This window comes from Chanodichthys erythropterus, chromosome 11, assembly GCF_024489055.1.
Source record: "Chanodichthys erythropterus isolate Z2021 chromosome 11, ASM2448905v1, whole genome shotgun sequence".
Taxonomy (NCBI): domain Eukaryota; kingdom Metazoa; phylum Chordata; class Actinopteri; order Cypriniformes; family Xenocyprididae; genus Chanodichthys; species Chanodichthys erythropterus.
In genome coordinates this window covers 19,431,708-19,454,725 of record NC_090231.1, presented here as the reverse complement: position 1 = coordinate 19,454,725, position 23,018 = coordinate 19,431,708, and the positions used below count along the sequence as shown (strand labels likewise).

Genomic DNA, 23,018 nt, shown 5'->3' with positions numbered 1-23,018 from the left:
ACGGTGACTCATTATTGGCCAGCTGCTCACCTATACAGTGTCGGCCAATACTGAGTCTGCAAACAAGTTTTTTTTTTTTTTTTGCGGCACAGAAAGTATTTTTGTCACTTCGTAACATTAAAGTTGAACCACTGTAGTCACATGGACTATTTTAACAATGTCTTTGCTACCATTCTGGGCCTTGAAAGTGGTAATTTTGTTGCAGTCTAACGAAGGCCAGAATGCTCACAGATTTCATCAAAAATATCTTAATTTGTGTTCTGAAGATGAACAAAGGTCTTTCGGATTTGGAATGACATGAGGGTGAGTAATAAATGACAGAATTTTCATTTTTGGGTGAACTAACCCTTTAAAGGAAAATTCAGAGAAAATAATTATTTGATTACTTTTTTATTATTACTTGGACCCTCATAGGAGGAAAAAAAAAAACCTTAAAGGGATAGCTCACCAAGAAGTTATTTTGAAGAATGTTGGTAACCAGATAGTTGACGGTAGCCATCCATAGTAGGAAAAAACAATACAGTGGAAGTCAATGGCTACTCAACTGTCTGATTACCAACATTCTTCAAAATATGTCCTTTTGTGTTCAACAGAATAAAGAAACTCATACATGTTTGGAACAACTTGAGGGTGAGTAAATGGTGACATCATTTGTGGGTGAACTATCCCTTTAACAAAAAACATCTTAAAACAGGTTGCTGCCTGGCCAAACTGGTGCTCAGCAGCATGTCTGATCAGCCGAGAAATGTTCCAAATCCTTCTAAAAACCAACCAAAAGAGCAGCCTGGGAAACCAGATGTTGTTTTTTTTTCTTCTTCAGCAGGAGAGGGAGAATGTATCAGCCCATAGACTAAACAGCTGATACATAGCCTAAATACCCCTATTCGGTCACGTTATTCATTAAACCTATAAAGCAGTATATTGGAATGACTAATAGCTATGATAAAGTAACAGTACAGACAGCAACGAATATTCATATCAACGTGTATATTGGAAACACTTGTGCCGAGCTGCCAAATGTCTACAGGACTTCTGTACACTGCTTAATGTGTTTGTAAACGACATCAATCCTGTTCTGCAATGTAAGCGCGTGCTCTTCAGACAGAGAGCCCAGCTCGCGCGCTAACGGTTCCCTCGCGCGGTACAGTTCACACAGCAGCTTTGCGCCGTTTCCGGAGCGCTTCATCTCAGATATCCGCCGGACTGTACTTCTCCGAAATATACACGACGAACTTAGCAGTACTGTGTGATATCGTTCCCACAGGTCAAGCACTCTGTATCCGTGAACAAGCCCTGCCTCGTTATCAATAAAAAGCAAATGTCCATTGATTGTTTTGAGAAGGTTATTAGTGGTCCTTTCCATTACGCGCGCATCCCATTGCAGACTGAAAATGTGACTGACAATTCGATCAAAGTTGGCTGTTAAATAATCAAATAAGATTAGATCACTCCACTGCATTAATTCAACCAGATATGTTACAGTCATGTTCGATATAGTCTCAGCAGAGAGTTGTAGTCCTCCCCGTTGCTGTTTTCGTAAATGTAATGGAATAAACACTTCAGTGACATTTGGGATGAACTCAGTGAGAGACACAATGGCATTTGGCGACCATTCCAATGCCTCGATATTTTCCCGCACACTTGCCCACTGCTCACTGGACAGGTTCAGTTTGGAAAGCGCCAAGGGCGGAAGGTTGGAAATCCCAAGCAGTTCCGCCAGATAATACGAGAGCGTTTCGCCCAGCACTTGATCCGCGTTGATGCCGTATCGTACGCATGCTCTCGTGCCGTCGGCGAAGGTCGCGAGACGGTTTGTGGGTCTGCCGCAGCCCGCTTCAAGCACAACCACCCGAGCGTCCCGAACTTGATCTCTCCACTTCCTCTCGTGCTCCACGCCAAATACACGAGTGGAGAGACCTTCCAGCCACGCGCTCCAGAAGACCCGGTGCTCGACCACGTTATCCAGAATGAACGGGGAGCGAATATGAAAACTTTTTCCATCGCGAAATCCTGCGTTTCCTAGCGCGTGTCTTATAGAAACGTTTACCTGCTCGTTTGCCAAAGAGAACACAACGCCAGAGCCTCGTTCAGTGGCTTGTTGGACAAATACGGACCAAAGATGAAACTTAACATTTCCTATCCAGGTAACTACTCCAAGCCACATACAAAGTGACGCGCATAATTTCACCTTGCCGGCTTTCATGATTTCAAAACGCATTTTTGTCCATTTCGCTTTACATTTGCATCTTCTTACATGAGAAATATAATCATTATGAATTCTCCTCTCCTGTGCGATGTTCCTTCCCTGTCTCTCCTCCCAAACGCTTTCTGTGTTCAGTACAGCTACAATCGCATGGACGTGAACCATGTGACCAGATCATGAGACTTGACAAAATGTCGTTTCATATTTCTCTGGGGGAATGAGAATGAAAATAAATAAATAAATAAATAAAGTTTGACGAGAATGTTTAAACTTTTCTGGTAAATGCACAGATTCGGATTTTACATATTTACAGATTTGTCTGTCAACAGTAGGCTAGCAAATTATTTACATAGGGAGTAAACGCCTCAGACTGAGGTTTAGCGACATATTGGTTAGCCTACATGGCGTGTTAGTTGGTGAGTTGTTACTTAAAAGTGAACTTTTTGCTTATTAAAATGTTTTTGAAGATTCCTGTCATAGCCTGTCAAAAACGGCTGTTTTATTTGACATAAAGTGGGTTGCTGCCCTCAAATGTAGCCTACCACCATATTGACTTCACATGACCAGTGCCATGCAGTTTAAAATGTTACGTAGCCTACCCTTCAAGTGGAGTTGGAAATATGGTAATAAAGAGTTACAAGCACATGAATGACCAAGCAAACATGGAAAAACTGAACTATAATATATAGATATAATGTATCAACCTTTAATGTAAAAGTATGTAACTTGAATGTTGTGCGAGGCTTACGGTGTAATCCACTTCCACTTTTTTAGGTGTTAAAAAAAAAAAAAAAAAAAAAAACAGTCCGTTGTGCTGCTTGATATTGCAAACTGGTATTTGTCATCATATTATTTTAATTCATTATCGTCATAAACAAACTGGTTTGTAGGGCATATTTGTTATTCTTCTAGTTACCTATAGCAGCCAATGAATCAAAAAATAGCTCACGTCCATATTGCATATGTTTTTAACATATGGATATATAAAGATCAGTAAGTGAAAAGCAAGCCTGCAGTGAATGGTGTATCAAGTGAATCACTCGTAACAAAAACATTTATTTGTTATAGCATGTACAAATAAGGTGTAAAAAAAAAATATATTTTTCATCATTTTGAATTCAAATGTAGTTATTTGGGTTTATTGTTCACAATTTGATTCATATGTTTAGTTTAGGCTGCTTCCCTGTTGTTTTCAATTTGAATGCGAGACTTGTCGTAATAATGAATGCCCGACTCAAGGAACGAGTGTCCCAGGTGCACTTGAAGGCAGCATTACTAATATAATAATGATTAATTTATATAGTGCTCTTAGCTAGTGTTCAAGGCATAAATATAAAAGTGCATCTAAATAAAACAACACTATAAAAGCATAAAACTTCATGGATAATGTCCTGGCAGAAAATTACCAGCATTTTTTTTTTTTTTTTTTACAGTGAAACAAATCAGATAATATAACAAAAAATATATACAATGTAGTATACATAAAAAGGACACAACATTACAACTGACCCTGAGTCAACAGGATAGTCCAGAGTTAATGGTATGGATCAGTATTTGTGTGTGATCCACCAGACAGTCCAAGCACAGTGAGTTTAAAAGGAAACATAAAATGTCAAAAAACATTCCTTGCTAGAATCATGAGACAAACTTCAACAATCTGCAGCTCTCACACCACAGATTGGGAATAAATGTTGGGACATCTAGTGCCAAGCATAAACACATGATGGTCACAGCTGCCACACTGCAAAATGCATCCAACTCAGCCACTGCAGAGAGAGGACTCACATAGACCAGTGAATTGCAACAGTCAGTCATGTACGAGCGCTATGTGCAAAATGGCTGAGATTGACTCAAAGAATGATAATGGATGATAATGAAAAATAGTTGAAAGGTAACAAGGTAACAACACGTGTGAAGGTTGTGAGGAGGCAGCAGTATAAACAAACTTCATGCATCCATTCCAGTAGGTGTCAGTATAAAATCCAAAAACACTGGTAGTATTGGCACAAGAGCTAGCTGAAGATAAAAACTTACAGAATGCACTTTAAATAACACAATTTATTGATCAAAGACATTTCTAACATTTAAAGACCAATGCTGGTGTCATTAAGACTGGTTTGGGGTGGTAATATCAAAACATTCTGTTTGACTTTGTAATTGAATGCACTGCCAGACATACAGCTGGTCAGATCATGTTCTCAAAATGTCTGGCATGGAGCATGAAAAAGCTGCAGGTGTTGTGCCTAAATCCTCCCCCTGCCACCATTCTGTCACTCTTCAGATGAATGCGCACACACTGACTTTGGAGCTTTGCACCTGCTGGGAAGACTAGGATATGTTGTGATATTAGTGTGTTGGTGTGTTGTTATCATGGAACATAACTAGACCAAATCAGAATCACAGAACTGTTACTTGTGTAAAGTTCTGCATTACATAAAAGACTGAAATACATGTGTTTAGAACATGAATACAAAAAACTGTAAAACCCTATAGCTTTGGTTTTTGCCCTCAAGATAACTCAAGATAACAAGTCTGCACTGTCAATGAAAACCAATCAAGCCTGTCTGTATGGAGATGTTGTGTTGTATTATGGCTGGCTGCATTGACCGTGAGGTCTGTCTTTGCTAGGTTGGGTTACAGGTGTTGTTCTTTCATCCTGGCCAATTTGTCTGAAAGGAGATTGGTTCAGAGACAGTGAGCTGGTCTTTGAGAATCGGTTCAAGTTGTGTGTCATTAGCTTGAAAGGCATCGGACAGGTCCAGCACAATGAGGATGGTTGATGTGAAGGCAGCATTGGCACACTGCAGGATTCCATTGAGGTCAGTGAAGCCTCTCTGGAATGTCCACTTTTGAAGCTAGACTACAGAAGAAAGCACTGGGAAGAAGAAAGCCCTGACTGACAAGAACTCAACAATACTCACAAATAAACCTTAAAAAAATATTTGGTTAGACTGTTTGTTTGCTCCAGGCTGCTTGATCACAGACAATGGGCCTGCTCAAACATAACCAGCAGGACCATATTAATCACTTAGACAGGTATTATAATTGTGATTTAACAAAGCAAATAAGAGGAAGCTTTATGTGAGTTTGGCAATTAATCTGAAAAGCTATACTTTACATGTACATTTATTTATTTAGCAGATGCTTTTATCCAAAATTGCTTACAAATGAGGGACATCAAAAAGAATTTGTCATACATTAAAACTGTTACATTATGTAGAATGTGTAGGTTTTATGGTTCATTAATATTTTACTTTGTGAATGCAACTAAGAACAGTGATGCAGGTGGTATAAAAAAGGAGCAACAGTAAAATATAGTGACTAAATTTTGCAGAGCTGCACAGAGTGTGTGCCAAAGTGGCAAAGTACCAAAGTGTCTGTTCCCTCAATGTTCCTTCTCATTGGAAATGCACATTTTAGAGAACTTTTGTCCAGAATGTCCATGAATATTTTAGAGAGAAGCCCTTTTCCCCTTCAGACTGCCCTGGAGCAAGAGATGCTAAGTAGGACACACCATCATCAGAAACCGTTTTTCAGGAAAGTTTCTTATTTGGTAGTTGTCTCTGACTCAAAACATCCAGAGGCAATTAGGTTTTCAATAAGTGATTACAGTCTCCAGATATTATAAGTTGTACAGCTGCGCAAAGGATATAATCCAATATTGCTTAGATGTTGATGGATTGCCTGCCCCTGAACAGAAGAAGTTTGTGATAATCGAAACAGTCTTTCAAATATCACTTTAAAACTGCCAACATGATTCATGAAAATACTTTCGTTTGCAAAAATATTTATTTATATTTTTCAGACTCAGTCTTTTCTGTGGAATTTTATTTGTATGTACTGTAGTTGCCACAGCTGAAACAAATTAAATGTCAACAGGGGTGCATATAAAACATCTATGACAACCCCTCAAAACATAACAAAACAATACCACATAGATACATTTAGTGAGTTTGAAATGTGTTGTACACATATGATACTTGCTGTTGAACACGGTTACTAGATCTGACCTCAATAGGACATAACATCTTAGAATTTGTTTTCAATATGCACACAATCATAAAACATGCAAAGCTGGATTTGTGAATGGATTTTACTGTTTCGAGAGAATGAAGAGTTTTAGGAGAGTTTTATATGGAAAATTGATACTGTATGGTATGAGAGTGGTAGCAGGCAGTGATAAAAAATAAACTAGAAAACAGGGATAGTGAGATCTGAGATCATTTTAATATACTCTTCTAATTATAAATATATTGTTAAGTGAGATTAACTGTTAATAGTAGGATAATTAAAACCGTTTTTTTGTGTCTTGTGACGTTAATCATCACAGTCGTAGGCGCAGGGGGTTTTCTTCATTCGGACAGAATGAGTGTATGGGAACAGTTAAGAACATGGAAACTCAGTTTCCATGGGAACTCAAAACAAACGGGGAAATGTTTTCCTCTTTAGTCTGTCCTGCTCAACAGTTCTACTAAAGACAAACATTTACATCTGTATTTTTCAAATCAACCTTAGAAAAACACTAAACTTTTTCTCATATCAAAAGCAAAAGCTGCAGCAGAAGGCTGAAAGTCTAAGAAAATAATCCAAATGGATCAGGCAAATGGAAAAACAGATGGGGGAGGGGGTTGGTGAGAGATCTCTAGAGAGAGAGAGAGAGAGAGAGAGCGCAAATGAACGAGTCTCAGAGTCAGTCATTTGCACACTACCTCTCCACATCCTATTACATGCTTGACCAGTGAAATAACACCTATATGAGGATGTGCGCCTTGCACATATAGATGTACAGATATACATGTATATATAATGGAGGTGTCATTTCCTTTTTTTTCAACAGGGCTTAGTCAGCACATAAATTATTACCTAAATTATTATAATTGAAGACTCCTCTAGACTGCTCTAGAAACTACATTTACAGAAAATTCCAATGTTTTTTCAAAGCTGCTTCAACAATTTGGTTTGTTTACAGATCAGTATTGAGAGGAATATTTAGAAGTAACTTAGTAACTGTGTCTAACAAACAGACAAACATGACATTTGTAGGAGAATGGGTTAAAGGTTTCCCCTTGCTCTGTATCAAACTTCTTACGTCACAGCAACAGTTGAGCAGTGAAACTGCAACAGACTGTAAATTGCAGGAGAGACTGAGAGAATAGTATAACAGAAAGAAGCAATAGAAACTGTCTGAGAGAGAGCGAGTGGGAGAGGGAAGCCAGAGAGACTGAGGGGGTTCTAATCACTGGCCTCATGTTGTAGGAGCTCATTTGACACAACAGAAGTCTTGGCAGAAGAATGCTCTTTCCCGCAGGCCAGCTGGCTGTGAGCGCAGGGATATGGATGTCCCCTAAGTGTGGATACCACTCTGCTTCACTCCCTGTCCTTCTTTATCTTCTTCCGCTTTTAAGCACTGGGGTATCTTGGCCAAATGGTAAGAGTTTTGCTGTAACATTTACCTCCAAGAGTAATGACTGTGTTTCTCTGACACAAACACTGTTATGTGCAATGCTCTGTGTAATTAAAATACCACAGTCACTGGAAAGTATGTGTATATGACAGCACGTTTAGTCCTTTTTTTGAACACCACTTAATGTTATTCTGCAGGTTACTTTCAGGTGAAGTGTGCTTTAAAGATCAGCTTTAGAGAAACGTTCCTTAAGTCCCAGTTGACTTTTTCATATGAGACTTGATGAATTGTGAATCTGTTTAAATATTCATGACAAGTTGTTCTTGTGTTGCTTGCAAATTTTAGATAATCTTTAGCTTTGAATTGTTTAAAATATATAGGGGTTTAATTCATTTTCAGTTCAATTTAGTGTTTAGTAAACTTGAATGCATGTGTTTAACGTGCATAAATCTATTTGGACATTTTCTCACAAATGAGAAAAACAGACATGAGATAAATGCACCAGGAAATGACTATTGGAACCTGTCTGTAAACTCAAAGATAACAAGACACAGAGAGGAATCTTGCTCCCACAAAAACTGAATCACTGGAGTTGGTTATAATTTTGCCACTGTTGCACAATTATCACTCATCGTAATTATGGTCACAGCAAAATGATGGGTGACGGAAGATCATAGACTATAATTACAAGACTGGTAGTCAGATCTATGACAGAAGCATGACTTGAACTTGCCAAGACATGGTTGAGAACTTAAAGATAGTTTGGTTGTCTGCACAGCTTCATAAACTTCAGCATTATTTTTTCGTGGACAATATTCATCAGCTTTTGCTGACTGATTATTAAGAATAATGACTTTTCCCTCTCTGAATTTGGTGACTTATTTTTCCTCTAACATGCCAAATGAAACTTATCACAGTGAACACTTCATTTTAAAGGGTTAGTTCACCCAAAAATGAAAATTCTGTCATTAAAGGGTTAGTTCACCCAAAAATGAAAATTCTGTCATTAAAGGGATAGTTCACCCAAAAATGAAAATTTGATGTTTATCTGCTTACCCCCAGTGCATCCAAGATGTAGATGACTTTGTTTCTTCAGTAGAACACAAATGATGATTTTTAACTCCAACCGTTGCCGTCTGTCAGTCAAATAATGCTAGTGGATGGGAACTTCTACTATAAGAGTAAATAAAACTTGCTTAGACAAATCCAATTTAAACGCTGCGGCTCGTGATGACACATTGATGTCCTAAGACACAAAATGATCGGTTTGTGCGAGAAACCGAACAGTATTTATATTATTTTTTACCTCTAATACACCACTATGTCCAACTGCGTTCAGCATTCGCTTAGTGAGGTCTGATCGCTCTCTGACAACGGCAGTGATGTCTCGCGCATATACTTCAATGTGTCGTCACAAGCCGCAGGGTTTAAATTGGAATTGTCTAAGCAAGTTTTATTTACTCTTATAGTAGAATTTCCAATTCACTAGCATTATTTGACTAACAGACGGTAACGATTGGAGTTAAAAATCATCATTTGTGTTCTACTGAAGAAACAAAGTCATCTACATCTTGGATGCCCTGGGGGTAAGCAGATAAACATCAAATTTTTGGGTGAACTATCCCTTTAATTACTCACCCTCATGTCGTTCCACACCATAAGACCTTCGTTCATCTTCGGAACACAAATTAAAATGTTTTTGATAAAATCCGATGGCTCAGTCAGGCCTGAATTGCTAGCAAGATAATTTACACTTTCAAATGTCCAGAAAGCTACTAAAGTCATGTTTAAAACAGTTCATCTGACTACAGTGGTTCAACCTTAATGTTATGAAGCGACGAGAATACTTTTTGAGAAAAAAAACAACAACAAAAACATAATAACAAAATAACGACTTTATTCAACAATATCTATGGGCAATTTCAAAACAGTGCTTCATGAAGCTTCGAAGCGTTACAAATCTTTTGTTTTGAATCAGTGGTTCAGAGCGTGTCTCAAAGTGCCAAAGTCACGTGAACCACTGAAATTTCGAAATGTTTCAAAACACTTATGATGTAATAGACTTATTTACTGAAATCACATGACTTTGGCAGTTTGATACATGCTTCGAACCACTGATTCAAAACAAAAGATTCTAAAGCTTTGAAGTTTCATGAAGCAATGTTTTGAAATCAATGCAGGCCTCATTGAGCCATCAGATTTTATCAAAAATATCTTAATTTGTGTTCTGAAAATGAACGAAGGTCTTACGGGTGTGGAACGGCATGAGGGTGAGTAATAAATGAAAGACTTTTTGTTTTTGGGTGAACTAACCCTTTAAAAAGGCACCTTTCCCGTAAAGTCAGTCACATGAATTCTGGAAAAGCATGCAAGACGTTCTGTTTCTGATTTCTAGTCTGCTTGATTTAGTTTTTAGGTCGCAGGAGGATAAGTGTCCCGACCCACAGTGGAACGCCATGTGTCGTACCTGCTGTGAGTACGAGCAGATTGCATGTAAGTGCCCATCTCAGGGAACAAAAGTGGGCTACGCTGTACCCTGCTGTCGAAATGTTCTGGATGAGTGTGACCCCTGCATCCTACACCAGGGTAAGACAGAACTCGAAGTTTAGATAACCTGCAAGTGTATTTTTTTAGCAGTTCATATTATTGGATTCATATTATACATCTGTGTAATATAGGTTTGTAAAAAAAATGTATGAGTTTTTTTTTTATCTATCTATCTATCTATCTATCTATCTATCTATCTATCTATCTATCTATCTATCTATCTATCTATCTATCTATCTATCATCTATCATCTATCTATCTATCTATCTATCTATCTATCTATCTATCTATCTATCTATCTATCTATCTATCTATCTATACTAAGGTTGCAGCATTTTTGACAACTGCAAGACTTGCAACAATGGCACCTGGCAGGCCAAGGATAATTTCTACATCAGAGGCAGGTACTGCACAGCATGTCGTCAAGGGTGGTCTGGTGGAGACTGTCTCAGTGAGTCTTTCGGTTCTTTCCAGAATCCATTTATTACCTTTTTTTGTCACAAATACATCAATACATTCAAATACACACTCTATTTGCCAACTTTAGCATGTGGAGAAGTTATACAGAGACCACATGGTCATGTGACTTTAGAGAGCTATCCAATCAATGCCAAATGTGAATGGACACTTGAAGTTGGCAGAGGAGCAACGATGGAACTCCGGTAACTAAATGCTACAAAGCTGATTAATAATAAATTGTAGTTTAAACATTTCCCAAATGAATCAGTTTGAAGAAGCTATCATATTGTAAATATACTGTACATAGTATGTTTTTTTCTTAATACAGGTTCTCAATGTTCACATGTGTCCAGGTTCTCAACGATTAGCCTGGAAGATGACCATAGTTGTCGATATGACTATGTAGAGGTGCGGGATGGGGACAGCCTGAAGTCGCCTGTGATTGGCAGATACTGTGGGGATGAAAGTCCTTCACCAATCAGAAGCTCAGGAAACTCTCTGCATATTCTTTTTGTGTCAGATGGCTACAATAATTATGATGGATTTTTTGCTACATTCGAGGAAGTCTCAGGTACAAAATATATAGCTAGCTGTATGCTTTATTTGTATGTTTGTTTATATTGAGTATATTTTATTTGTAGTTCATTCATTTATAATAATTTGGTTATCAGAACCGGAACCATACAGGAAACCACAAAGAGAGATTACTTTTAAAGTCATCTCAGCAAAAAATGCCATGGTTTAATTTTTAATGGTTACATATTGCATCGTAACATTTTACTTCTTTTCACAAGAGAAAGCAGCACCTCTCTGTGCAACCCCTCAGAAGCCTGCAAACGGAGATCTCTTCCTGCGGTACAAGGAAGGTGACATCCTCAGCTCAGTTCAGTATCTTTGCTATAAACCGTACAAGCTCAAGGGAGCATCTCAGCGGGCATGTCTTCCCAACGGCACTTGGAGTGGAAGTGCTCCTGTATGCATAAAGGGTACGCTGACTCTTATGTAGTTATGACAACTGCTTTTGGTATTACACCCTTTGAGACTGACAAAGCTGCTTACAATCAGAGTCAGGTGTGCTTGTATGCCTGGGAGTCCTGGTTATTTGATCTTGAGATCATAGAATGTCAGAATGTCTTTTTGAGATCTTTCAGTATTTTAAAATGTATGAAAAAAAGTATTTTAAATACATACAATGCTCTAAAAATATGTTTTGTTAGTAGGAAAAAGGCTGCTGGATTATTGCAAAATTCAGTGACCTGTTCTACTGCCATTTGATTTACAGAAGCGATTATAAAAGAATGTCCCACTCCACTGCAAGTCCACAATGGATACTCAGCAGAGGTTTCAGGCTCTGATGGCAGAATAAAATATGTGGAATATTTCTGCAACAATACCTATATTCTCAGTGGAGACTCGAAAAGAGCATGCCAGAAGAATGGGACCTGGAGCGGCAGTCAGCCCCACTGTGTCAAAGGTACCGTCTCTACTTCAAGTTTCTAATCAATTCTAAAATACCTTTTGTTCACATTGTGAACTTGAACACCTAAATTGTTTTACAGCCTGCAAAGAACCTAAAGTTTCAAAACTTGTGCGACAGAAGGTTTTAAAATACCAACCTCCTTCCAGGTAGACATTTTTCATTCCTTTTTGACATGGTGATACTAAATTCGTAAAGTGTTTTAAAGGGGACATATCATGAATAATCTGACTTTTTCCATGTTTAAGTGCTATAATCAGGTCCCCGGTGCATCTACCAACCCAGAAAACATGAAAAAGACAACCCAGTAGCTTTGTTTTGGCAAGCCTTTCTCTGCAAGCATGTGAAAACACGATGCAGCTCAGATTTTGCTCCCCTAATGACGTAGGATTTATTTCCGCCCCTTAATCTTAATCTGCACATTTCCTCCCACAGTGCCATTATTTTGTTTTCACAAGCTAAAATGATGTACCAGTTCTAAGGCAATGGCACAAGTTCAAACAAAACATGCTGTACAGATGAGCACAGAACATTATTTAGAGTCTCGTTAGCTTGGATTGCCTGCAAGTTGACCCTGGCGAGCTCGATCCAAAATATCCAAGTGATATTTTGGAAAAAATATTAGTCCATTCACAGCATTTGATAGCCTGGTGTGTGTGGATCTGTTTGGCAAATGGGTACGCTATGTATAGTGGGCGACTGGGCGTCCATACGAGTTTTGCGCAAAAGATTGACATGATGGCACATGCTAGTCATTGAGCTGAATCAACTCCATGGCAACTACATAAATTTATCCACTAACTGTTAAGAAATGTCCAGCTGCATTCTAAAAGTGGTAACTTCTTTCTGAGTCTCTCCATCAGTGCCCGACTCTGGTTTGAACAATGTAAGGCTGAACACTGTTACTGACAATTGTTATTTTGGCTGCGTGGGAGATTCTTCAGCTTTGTTTTTGGTTGAGCAGCCGAAGCATGAGCTGTTAAAGCTCTGCCCTATTTTGGAACACGGCCAAGAGCAGCAGCTCCTTTGCATTTAACAGAACACACAAAAGCATGTTTTTACTCACACCCAAATGAGGGCAAATTTGACAAGCTGTAATAAATTATCTGTGAGGTATTTTGTAGCTGAAACTTCACAGACATATTCTGGGGACACCAGAGACTTATATTACATCTTGTGAAAAGGGGCATAATAGGTTCCCGTTAAAGAATTCTAGATCCTCATTTTCTCTCTTTTAATTATAGGAAAAGTCCAGTCCACAAGCTGTACTCTGCATCCAGTCAGGGAGGGACTGACGCAGACTTGCTGGGGAAAGTTTTTTCTGCTTTCGGAGATTTGCCACCAACTTTCCATCATGTGTATACCAGCATAGAATATGAGTGTGTTTCAGGGCTTTACAAGCCTTCTGGTAGTGCACGGCGCACATGCCTAAAGACTGGCAAGTGGAGTGGTCGTCATTTCTCCTGTTCACCAGGTGGGGGAAGCACTAACACATTTACAGCATGTTTTGGAACAGGATTTCCTATTTACAAACATTTTCTATATACTGATAACCCTGACAGATGTAGGCTGGTGGGCCATATATGTGTGTGTATATATATATATATATATATATATAGTACAGTCCAAAAGTTTGGAACCACTAAAATTTTTAATGTTTTTAAAAGAAGTTTCGTCTGCTCACCAAGGCTACATTTCTTTAATTAAAAATACAGTAAAAAACAGTAATATTGTGAAATATTATTACAATTTAAAATAACTGCGTACTATTTAAATATATTTGACAAAGTAATTTATTCCTGTGATGCAAAGCTGAATTTTCAGCATCATTACTCCAGTCTTCAGTGTCACATGATCCTTCAGAAATCATTCTAATATGCTGATTTGCTGCTCAATAAACATTTATGATTATTTTCAGTGTTGAAAACAGTTGCATACTTTTTTTTTCAGGATTCCTTGATGAATAGAAAGTTCAAAAGAACAGCATTTATCTGAAATACAAAGCTTCTGTAGCATTATACACTACCGTTCAAAAGTTTGGGATCAGAAAGAATTTTTATTTTTATTTTTTTGAAAAGAAATGAAAGAAATGAATACTGTTATTCAGCAAGGATGCATTAAATCAATCAAAAGTGGCAGTAAAGACATTTATATTGTTACAAAAGATTAGATTTCAGATAAACACTGTTCTTTTGAACTTTCTATTCATCAAATAATCCTGAAAAAAAATATTGTACACAAATATTTTGTACAATTGTACACATTAAATGTTTCTTGAGCAGCAGATCAGCATATTAGAATGATTTCTGAAGGATCATGTGACACTGAAGACTGGAGTAATGATGCTGAAAATTCAGCTTTGCATCACAGGAATAAATTACTTTGTGAAATATATTCAAATAGAAAACAGTTATTTTAAATTGTAATAATATTTCACAATATTACTGTTTTTACTGTATTTTTAATTAAATAAATGTAGCCTTGGTGAGCAGACGAAACTTCTTTTAAAAACATTAAAAATCTTAGTGGTTCCAAACTTTTGGACTGTACTGTGTGTGTATATATATATATATATATATATATATATATATATATATATATATATATATATATATATATATATATATATATATAATTGTACAATAATAAACTTGTATAATAATATAATATTAATACTAAAATGTTTTTTTTTTTTTATTATTTTATAACAAAGCTGGCACTCACTAAATAATCTCTGATATGATTAGAAATTAGTGCCAGAGCTAACTCTGGCCACTCCTTCTTTTCCAGTATGTGGTAAATTGCCACCTGCCAGTCCACAAAATTTAACCGAGATTCACTGGCCATGGCATGCTGCCATATATACCCGTCTGTACAATGCCAGTCATCTTATGGGAAGGACCAAAAGACGGGGGGACACATTTGCCATAGATGAGGAAGAGGAGGTGGAGGAGGAGGAAGAATGGGTTAAGAAGGACCAGAGATGGCAGCTTGTCTGCAGCGGGGCTCTGGTGAACCAGCACTGGGTCGTGGTGGCTGCTCATTGTGTTGCAGAGTCTGGAAGAACTAAAGCACTCAGTGAAGATGATCTAAATGTAGTGATGGGAAAACGTTACCTCAGTGACCTCAGAGAGAACAAGAGACTACAGCACATACAAGTAAGAGCTTTCAGACTACTCTTAAAACAGTCAGGCTTATATGTCTTGCAGAAGCTCCACCTCATATAGGCTACTCTGTATTACCAGTGCAATTAAACATACCCCATTTAGTTTATTTAACTGATTCTTGAGATAAGGGACAAAACATGTTTTAGTAGTTTTTATTATTTAATAATCATTATTTTTAATATGATATATTTGTAGAAAGAGGTCTCAGCTAATGAACCATGTAAGGGAACTGTTTTTCTGAAAGGGTTTTTTTTTTTTTCTTTTCTAAAAATGTACATTTATTCACTTCAGAACTTATTTTGTGTCAACTCCACCAGACACATTAAAAAGTATATTTTAATTTGATTCATCCAACAACAGTGTAAAGTCTTCAATTATGCAATATTGGTTTTAAAGGAGCTAAGTGAAAAAAGAAAAAAAAAAAAAAATTCTCTACATTTTTTTCTTGGGTTAGGGTTATGAACAATCCGGTTCCTAAATTCCTTAATTCTCTAACGTCCTTTTTAATACTAAACATATATAACCAATGTTCTTAATTAAATCAGACATGATATCATGCAGTTCAGTTGATGTTTTAATATTTTAACACAATGAACTGAAAAATAAATAAGACATTTCTTTCAAAATTAACAAAAAACTTCACCTGATGGTGTTAAATACTGATGGAGTTGACAAATATTGATAGTGTTGACAATAACTGGTGGAGTTGACAAAGGTCCAGCTGGGGCCAAATGTAGAGTATATGTAAATAGAATCATGAAACATTAGAAGAAAAAATATCACATTATATAGACTTTTTGAGAGCACTTGTCAACCATCAGACATAAAAACTGACATAGCTGAAGTCTGACGGAGTTGACAAAATTGAATTTTTTTCCACCTTAACCATATGTTGTACAGTGGAGCAATTTTGTTTTCTTTCTCAGTTGTAGATGCCTTAATAAACATAAAAAATGACAAGATCCCACAACTATTTACAGAAACTTACACTGGGATGATGGAGTTGACGTTAAAGCTGTGACCGCAGAGACTTCAACATTGTTTGGATAAAATATAAAAAACTTTAAAATTTCCAGGACTGTGTCCTTCTGTGAGATCCACAGTGAGCAGGAAATAGTAAGTGCTCCTCAGAGTTAAAGATGACCATGATATTGCCTGATTTATTCATAAAAATACACAATCTAGACAGAGTTGACGCAAAGTGAGTATCCAGATTTCCTTTAGATTTAACTTTTAAAGTATTTTTATTTAGATTAGTTTACTTTTTAACTTAAAGAGGGCTTTTGTGTGTATGACATGTTTTGTCCCTTATCTCATGTTACATGTAATATTTCAGTTTACAACAAAAAATAACTCCTGACATGAGACCTTTCCATAAATCAAACAGCATTTCCATATTTTAGAAAGTTCTTGGAAAGTCCAAAGCCATACAGAGGATACAGCAGACTAAATATACGCATTAAAACTCAAGGCACATTCTTATTGATAATCTATGATTAGGCTTTGCCTGGTAGTATGCAGGATTATTTACTTCTCAAACCGACCAGCCTCTTTCAGTACAAGTCTTTCATCATATCTGTTCCCACACAGATTGCTCAGATCTTGATCCATCCAAACTACGATCCACATGTTTTAGACTCCGACCTGGCCATTCTGAAGCTGGTGGACAAAGCTCGAATCAGTGAGTATGTGTCCCCTGTTTGCCTGCCGCGTCTGCAGGGTGGTGAGGTCATTGCAAAGCAGGCTTTCCTCACTGGTTGGCCCGTGACAGGCCAACACAGGGCACATACAGACTCCGAGGCGACACGCACCGGACTGATAGAAGTAGCTGATGTGGTGAAGTGTGAAAGGCAATACGGCAAACACGGGGTCCCGATCAGTATGACCGACAACATGCTATGTGGACGGCAGCATCCACTTAGCCCGTCTGTGATTTGCCCTTCTGAAACTGGAGGGATCATCCTTTCACCCTCTGCTGATTCCCAACTCACTTCAGGGCTAGAGCCGTTTCACCCCAGTAGAGCAGAGGACACTGATTCTCATCATTCTTGGGAACTGTTGGGGCTAGTGAGCTTCGGATATGATCTACAGGACTGTAATCCAGATCTGTACACCGTCTACTCACGGGTGGCTAACTTTAAGAACTGGATTGAAAAGAACATTGCATAGAACTCTAGATCAAATAAGGACTGTCTGTTCCATATTTTCCATGTTCCAGATCATAGACAGTGGAGATGATACATTTGCCCTTTGGGTTTTCTCTTTTGATTCAATTCCTTTGATCAATTCCCTTTTTTTGCCAGTGAAATCAAATGTTCATTGAGAGAAAGTGTTACAGCTAGTTTTATGACCTTGTGTGTGGGTGAGGTTATGTTTTTGCATGGTAAAATAAAGAGGAAGCGTTCCATGTGAATTCAGTCACTGGGTTTGCAGGCCTTAGCTTGTCTTTGGGCTCTCTTCAAGATGTTTCACAACCAAATTTTGCTCATACTTTTTACACAATCAATATACATGTATTTACACTTGTACTTTTTGTGCAGACCTTGTCTACTAAAACTGGGACAGTGTTTATTATCAAAATGTATTTAATTAAATGAAATTTGGGGAACACAATGTGGAATTTACTGTTTTTAGTCATTTTGGCAGACAGTTTTATCCAGAGCCCTGGGGCAAGTGCCCTCCACCAGGAAACACTGGTTATAGTTCATGGCTCATTCCTTACAGAGATCAAGCCAGCAACCTTCCTAATGTTGACCACTACACAACACTAACGATATATGATGCTATTAATATGAAACATAGGGGTTTCTCAAATCTATCAAAATCCTTAGTTTATATATATAAATATATATCTATATATCTATATATATATCTATATATCTATATATCTATCTCTCTCTCTCTCTCTCTCTCTCTCTCTCTCTCTCTCTATATATATATATATATATATATATATATATATATATATATAAATATATATGTATATATGTATATGTACTGTCCTGAGATGATCCACGACTGTTTTTTTGTTTTGTGATGGTTGTTCATGAGTCCCTTGTTTGTGCTGAGCAGTTAAACTCAGCTCTGTTCTTCAGAAAAATCCTCCAGCTCCTGCAGATTCATCAGTTTCCAAGCATTTTTGCATATTTGAATCCTTTCCAGCAGTGACTGAATGATTTTGAGATCTGTCTTTTCACACTGAGGACAACTGAGAGACTCAAACTCAACTATTAAAAAAGGTTCAAACATTCACTGATGCTCCAGAAGGAAACAAAATGCATTAAGAGTTGGGGGTGAAAACTTTTGAACAGGATGAAGATGTCACAATTTTTCTTATTTTGTTTAAATATCATTGTTTTTCATTTAGTACTGCCCTTCGGAAGCAACAGAAGATACTTGCATGATACTTGCAAAACATAAGTACAATTTACTTTGATATTTGAATTCAAAAGTTTTCACTTTAATGCATCGTGTTTCCTCGTGTTGCATCAGTGAATGTTTGAACCTTTTTTAATAGTTGTGTTTGAGTCCCTCAACCGTCCTCATTGTGAAAAGACGGATTTCAAAATCATTCAGTCACTGCTAGAAAGGGTTCAAATATGCAACAAATGCTTAAAAACTGAAAAGATTTTTCTGAAGAACATCATCCAGGTAATCAAACACAGTATTGAGAACCAATAGTTCACAAACTTTTGAATGGGGCCATTTTAATAAATTCAGCTTTTTTTTTTTTTTTTAACTAAATGCAAACATCTTTTATGTAAAATATCTTACGCAGGACAGTGCTAAATAGAAAATATTTCTATATATTATCAATTGCCATTTTTTCTCTCTCTATAAAACGATCAAATAAGTCCTATAGTGAGTGCTATTTATGCCCAGTGTTCTTATTTGTGAAAGTTTGTTCTCCTGTTTAACTGTTAGATTGCCATACCATGAAACAATATTATATGTAAGGATACTCTCAATCATCAATCATTACTTAAGTAAAAAAAAAAAAAAAAAAAAAAAAACAGTTAAGTTTATTGTCAATAATTGTTCCTTGGTATTTAAAATTCAAGACCTGCTGTACAGTTTGTCCCTTAATGATGACTGGTTTGTGTGAAAGGCCTGTACTTCGTATTCTCATTGAGTTCCTCAGGCATAGCTCTTTTGTAATTTAAGTATTAAGATGTAAAAAACTACTATCAAACCAATGAACAAGACTATCGATATACTCAAAGTATGAGGAGCAATTAATTTCCTTCTGACAGGAAACCAATGCCATATCATCAGCATAGTTTATGAGGGAAAGATTATCATCACTGTAATTCATTAATATATACAGAGAACAGTATTGGAGACAGTACACATCCCTGTGGTATATCAGTATTTAAAACCAAGTAGTCAGACGTGATATTATTGATGCAGACACGCTGAGGTCGTTTTTTTTTTTAAATACCTTAATCCATGAAATCATTCAGCTACTAACATCTAAATCATAAAGGCACTTTAAAAGAAGATGAGGTTGGACTGTGTTGAAAGCAGATGAGAAATCCATGAAGAGAACTCTAAGTATTTGAGATGATGTTTAAATTTATTCAGAAGAGTGAGAGAGGCACCCATAATGCTCCAATTCGTCTGGTAGGCAATACCCTGCTAGAAATGTTACGTTCCCAGAAAATTCTCAGAATGTCCCCACTGGTGTTAAGGACGTTGCCTAGTGACATTCCCAGTACATTCAGAGATGGTCATGATGTGGAGTTCTTTTAAGGTTTGGGGGACGTTATTTGGTGGACCTTCACAGAACAGTCAAGATGTTCTCTGAACATTTAGGGAACCATACTTTATTTAGAAATGTTCTCAGAACGTCCCTACTGCCCTTGTCAAAAAATTGAATTAAAAATTAGAGCTAAATTGACTAACAAAAGCAACTGTTCAAATAAAAACAATTTTTTCATAAATGTCTTTAAAAAAAAAAAAAAAAAAAAACTTTTTACAGGTATTTCTTGGATTGTTATGAAAACTTTTCTTTAGAATGCAAATCTCTCGCAGTAAGTCATTAGCACATGCACAAGCTAATGTAACTGCTGTGTTGCTGCATTAACAACTGTGCCGTTACTGCAGCCTTTAAATAAAGCAACATGTCAGTATTTCTGTCTCATCATTGACTGAAGCACAGGCTCTACTCTCCAGCACAATGGTAACCTCACAAAATTCAGATAACAGAAACATTAAACACTAAGGGGCGGTTTCCCGGACAGGGTTTAAATTAAGCCAGGATAGGCCTTAATCTAGAATAGTTAATCGTGGCTTAAAAAGTGGCTTTCTGAAATTGGTGGTATTACACCTGGAAATCTGTTGGTAATTAATTATTTTTAAACAGATGAATTATAATAATTCAATGATTATTAATGCTTTTGTTTTGTCCTTTAGCAACAAACTAAACATAACTATTTACACATGCAATAATCAGTGTTGGCAATCTAGAAATGATACTGGTTTGATTCAAGGCACTATCATAGTGGTTGCTTCATTGCATAAAAAAGAAAGTCATTATTGGCAGGGCAACCAAAGCACAAGCTCAACACTTCACCACAATGGTATTCTCAAAAAAACACTAACATAACAAAAACATTTACATGATAGAACATTAAACAGTAAGAAGTCTCTCCATATTCCCATCTTTCTAAAAAATGCACCATATATATATATATATATATATATATATATATATATATATATATATATATATATATATATATATATATATATATATATATATATATATATATATACACACACACACACGCACGCACACCTACACACACACACACACACACACACACACACACACACACACACACACACACACACACACACACACACACACACACACACACACAGTGTATAACAATATATATATATATCCAAGTAATAAGTAATACATGTGACTTCTTTGAAACACAACGTTAATCTGAAGTCAAACCTGCCCCATGGTAGGTTTAATTTAGGCCTCAATTTAGTCCTGTATACTGAGTAGCTCTAGTATTCCTCCTGGAAATCAGTTTATTAAACTCTGGACTAGACTAAGTCTAGGACTATTTTAAACCATGTTAACTTCAGATTAACGTTGTGTTTCAAAAAAGACACATGTATTATTTGGATATATATCGATATTGGCATACACTGTGTGTGTGTGTATATATATATATATATATATATATATATATATATATATATATATATATATATAAACACTATGATAGTGCTTTGGATCAAACCAGTATCATTTCTAGACTGCCAAAATCATACACATATCACATGTGAAAGTAGTTATGTAAAGGACAAAACAAAAGCATTAATAATCATATGATTATTATATAGAATTCATCTATTTAAAAATAATTCATTACAAACAGATTTCGAGACATTTCTTTTTTTTTCACAGCTGATGTATTTTGCTTGCTTTAAAATAAATGTCTCTTGTTTAGTTAAGTTTTTATACTGGAGTCTTTTTTGCTGACTTTGTTTTCCTTGAATTTGTTTCTCAGTTCCATGCAATTTTAAGCTTTTCTTGGTTCATTCCATGTTTTACAGGCAACCTCTCTCATGCTAATTCAGATTAGCACAGTTGGATTTAAATTAATCTAGTTTATTTTAATTCAAGACTCCATAGTCCAGGTTTTAGTAATCTGTACTTAATCTGTGTTTCAGAAAGCCATTTTTTGAACCACGATTAACTATTCTGGATTAAGGCCTATCCTGGCTTAATTTAAACCCTGTCCGGGAAACCACCCCAATGAGGTGTTGATGTTTTATCAAAATTTATAAATGTCACCGTTACGGAGGTAAGTGCTTGCTTTAGTTTGGCTCCTGACCCTTGACGTTTTAACTTTACTTTTTTTCCAGTTGTTGTAATTGTGTGTTTTTAAAGCACATTTGTTACAAAAAATAATTGTGAGAAAAAAAAAAAATGATCGAATGGATTTTTGTTGCTCATCGTTGATGATTTTATCGCACAGTGGTCTTATTCCCTGATTTCTGAATATTGTATTTTTTTTATGTTATTGTAATAATGTATGAAATCTTGTCCTGCGTTGAATAATTTGGAAGTTCTTATTGTTGTGCAGAAATTCAGACAGGATCATGTAGACTCGCACCAACATGAAGATTCTGCGCATGAACCTCAACAATGATAACAAAATTTTCAGATAAACAGATTGACTTTGAGCATCACAAAACAAGTTACTGAAGTCAGAAAAAAGATTTTTGTTCATTGTCAACATTGTTGCCGTTCATATGCTGATTCATGATGTCTTGTCTCTATTAGACAGCGCTCAAAACTCTGTATAATGAATTTTAAAAATAAAACTAAAAAAAAACAAAAAAAAACTAACCATTAATTAACGCAAAACTAACAGTTAAAACAGTCAGAGTTTAGACTTTGGTGATGATCAATAAATAGTCATCACTAAATAATCAAATTCATCTGATCAGAGTTTATTTTGCAATTTTTGCTGTAATAAGCATGTTTTGGAAATGCAGTTAAAGCAGTTAAAGAAAATCTAATGTTAAAACATCAAGAATCAAGAGCACATAAAGCAAATGCTCACCTCTATAACGGTGACTTCAAACTTTATTATTTTCTATAAAACACCCACGTAGAAGGCGACGTTCTTGTGACCTTGCACAACTTTGCCTAAAAGTTCTCTAAAAGTGACGAAAATTCTGAACCTTTACAGAACATTAGGGATGTTCCTATAAAACGTCCTCTTTTGG

General features: G+C 36.4%; 2 protein-coding genes across 3 annotated transcripts; one reads left to right on the top strand and one right to left on the bottom strand.

Annotated features, from left to right (window-relative positions):
- Positions 1-580: 580 nt before the first annotated feature.
- fjx1 (four-jointed box kinase 1) lies at positions 581-2,319 on the bottom strand. Its single transcript, XM_067400543.1, has one exon. The coding sequence runs from the start codon at positions 2,216-2,218 to the stop codon at positions 1,022-1,024; it is 1,197 nt and encodes a 398-aa protein (XP_067256644.1). The 5' UTR covers positions 2,219-2,319; the 3' UTR covers positions 581-1,021.
- On the top strand, positions 2,033-17,854 carry pamr1a (peptidase domain containing associated with muscle regeneration 1a). Of its 2 annotated transcripts, none has more exons than XM_067400542.1 (11): positions 2,033-2,144; positions 10,017-10,193; positions 10,480-10,605; positions 10,702-10,816; positions 10,967-11,184; positions 11,408-11,599; positions 11,896-12,087; positions 12,173-12,239; positions 13,335-13,564; positions 14,881-15,248; positions 16,848-17,854. In XM_067400542.1, the coding sequence occupies exons 1-11, from the start codon at positions 2,120-2,122 to the stop codon at positions 17,424-17,426; spliced, it is 2,289 nt and encodes a 762-aa protein (XP_067256643.1). In that variant the 5' UTR covers positions 2,033-2,119; the 3' UTR covers positions 17,427-17,854. The 2 variants fall into 2 exon arrangements, with proteins under 2 accessions (XP_067256643.1, XP_067256642.1); XM_067400541.1 differs by lacking the exon at positions 2,033-2,144 and adding an exon at positions 7,439-7,631.
- The last annotated feature ends 5,164 nt before the right edge of the window (positions 17,855-23,018 follow it).

What these genes read in the sequence shown, in the direction of transcription:
- fjx1 (XM_067400543.1), bottom strand. Translation starts at nt 2,218, where the DNA reads ATGCGTTTTGAAATCATGAAAGCCGGCAAGGTGAAATTATGCGCGTCA.
- pamr1a (XM_067400541.1), top strand. Translation starts at nt 7,496, where the DNA reads ATGCTCTTTCCCGCAGGCCAGCTGGCTGTGAGCGCAGGGATATGGATG. An exon ending in TGGGGTATCTTGGCCAAATG is followed by an intron (nt 7,632 to 10,016) that starts GTAAGAGTTTTG and finishes TGCTTGATTTAG; the next exon opens with TTTTTAGGTCGCAGGAGGAT. An exon ending in GGAGCAACGATGGAACTCCG is followed by an intron (nt 10,817 to 10,966) that starts GTAACTAAATGC and finishes ACATGTGTCCAG; the next exon opens with GTTCTCAACGATTAGCCTGG.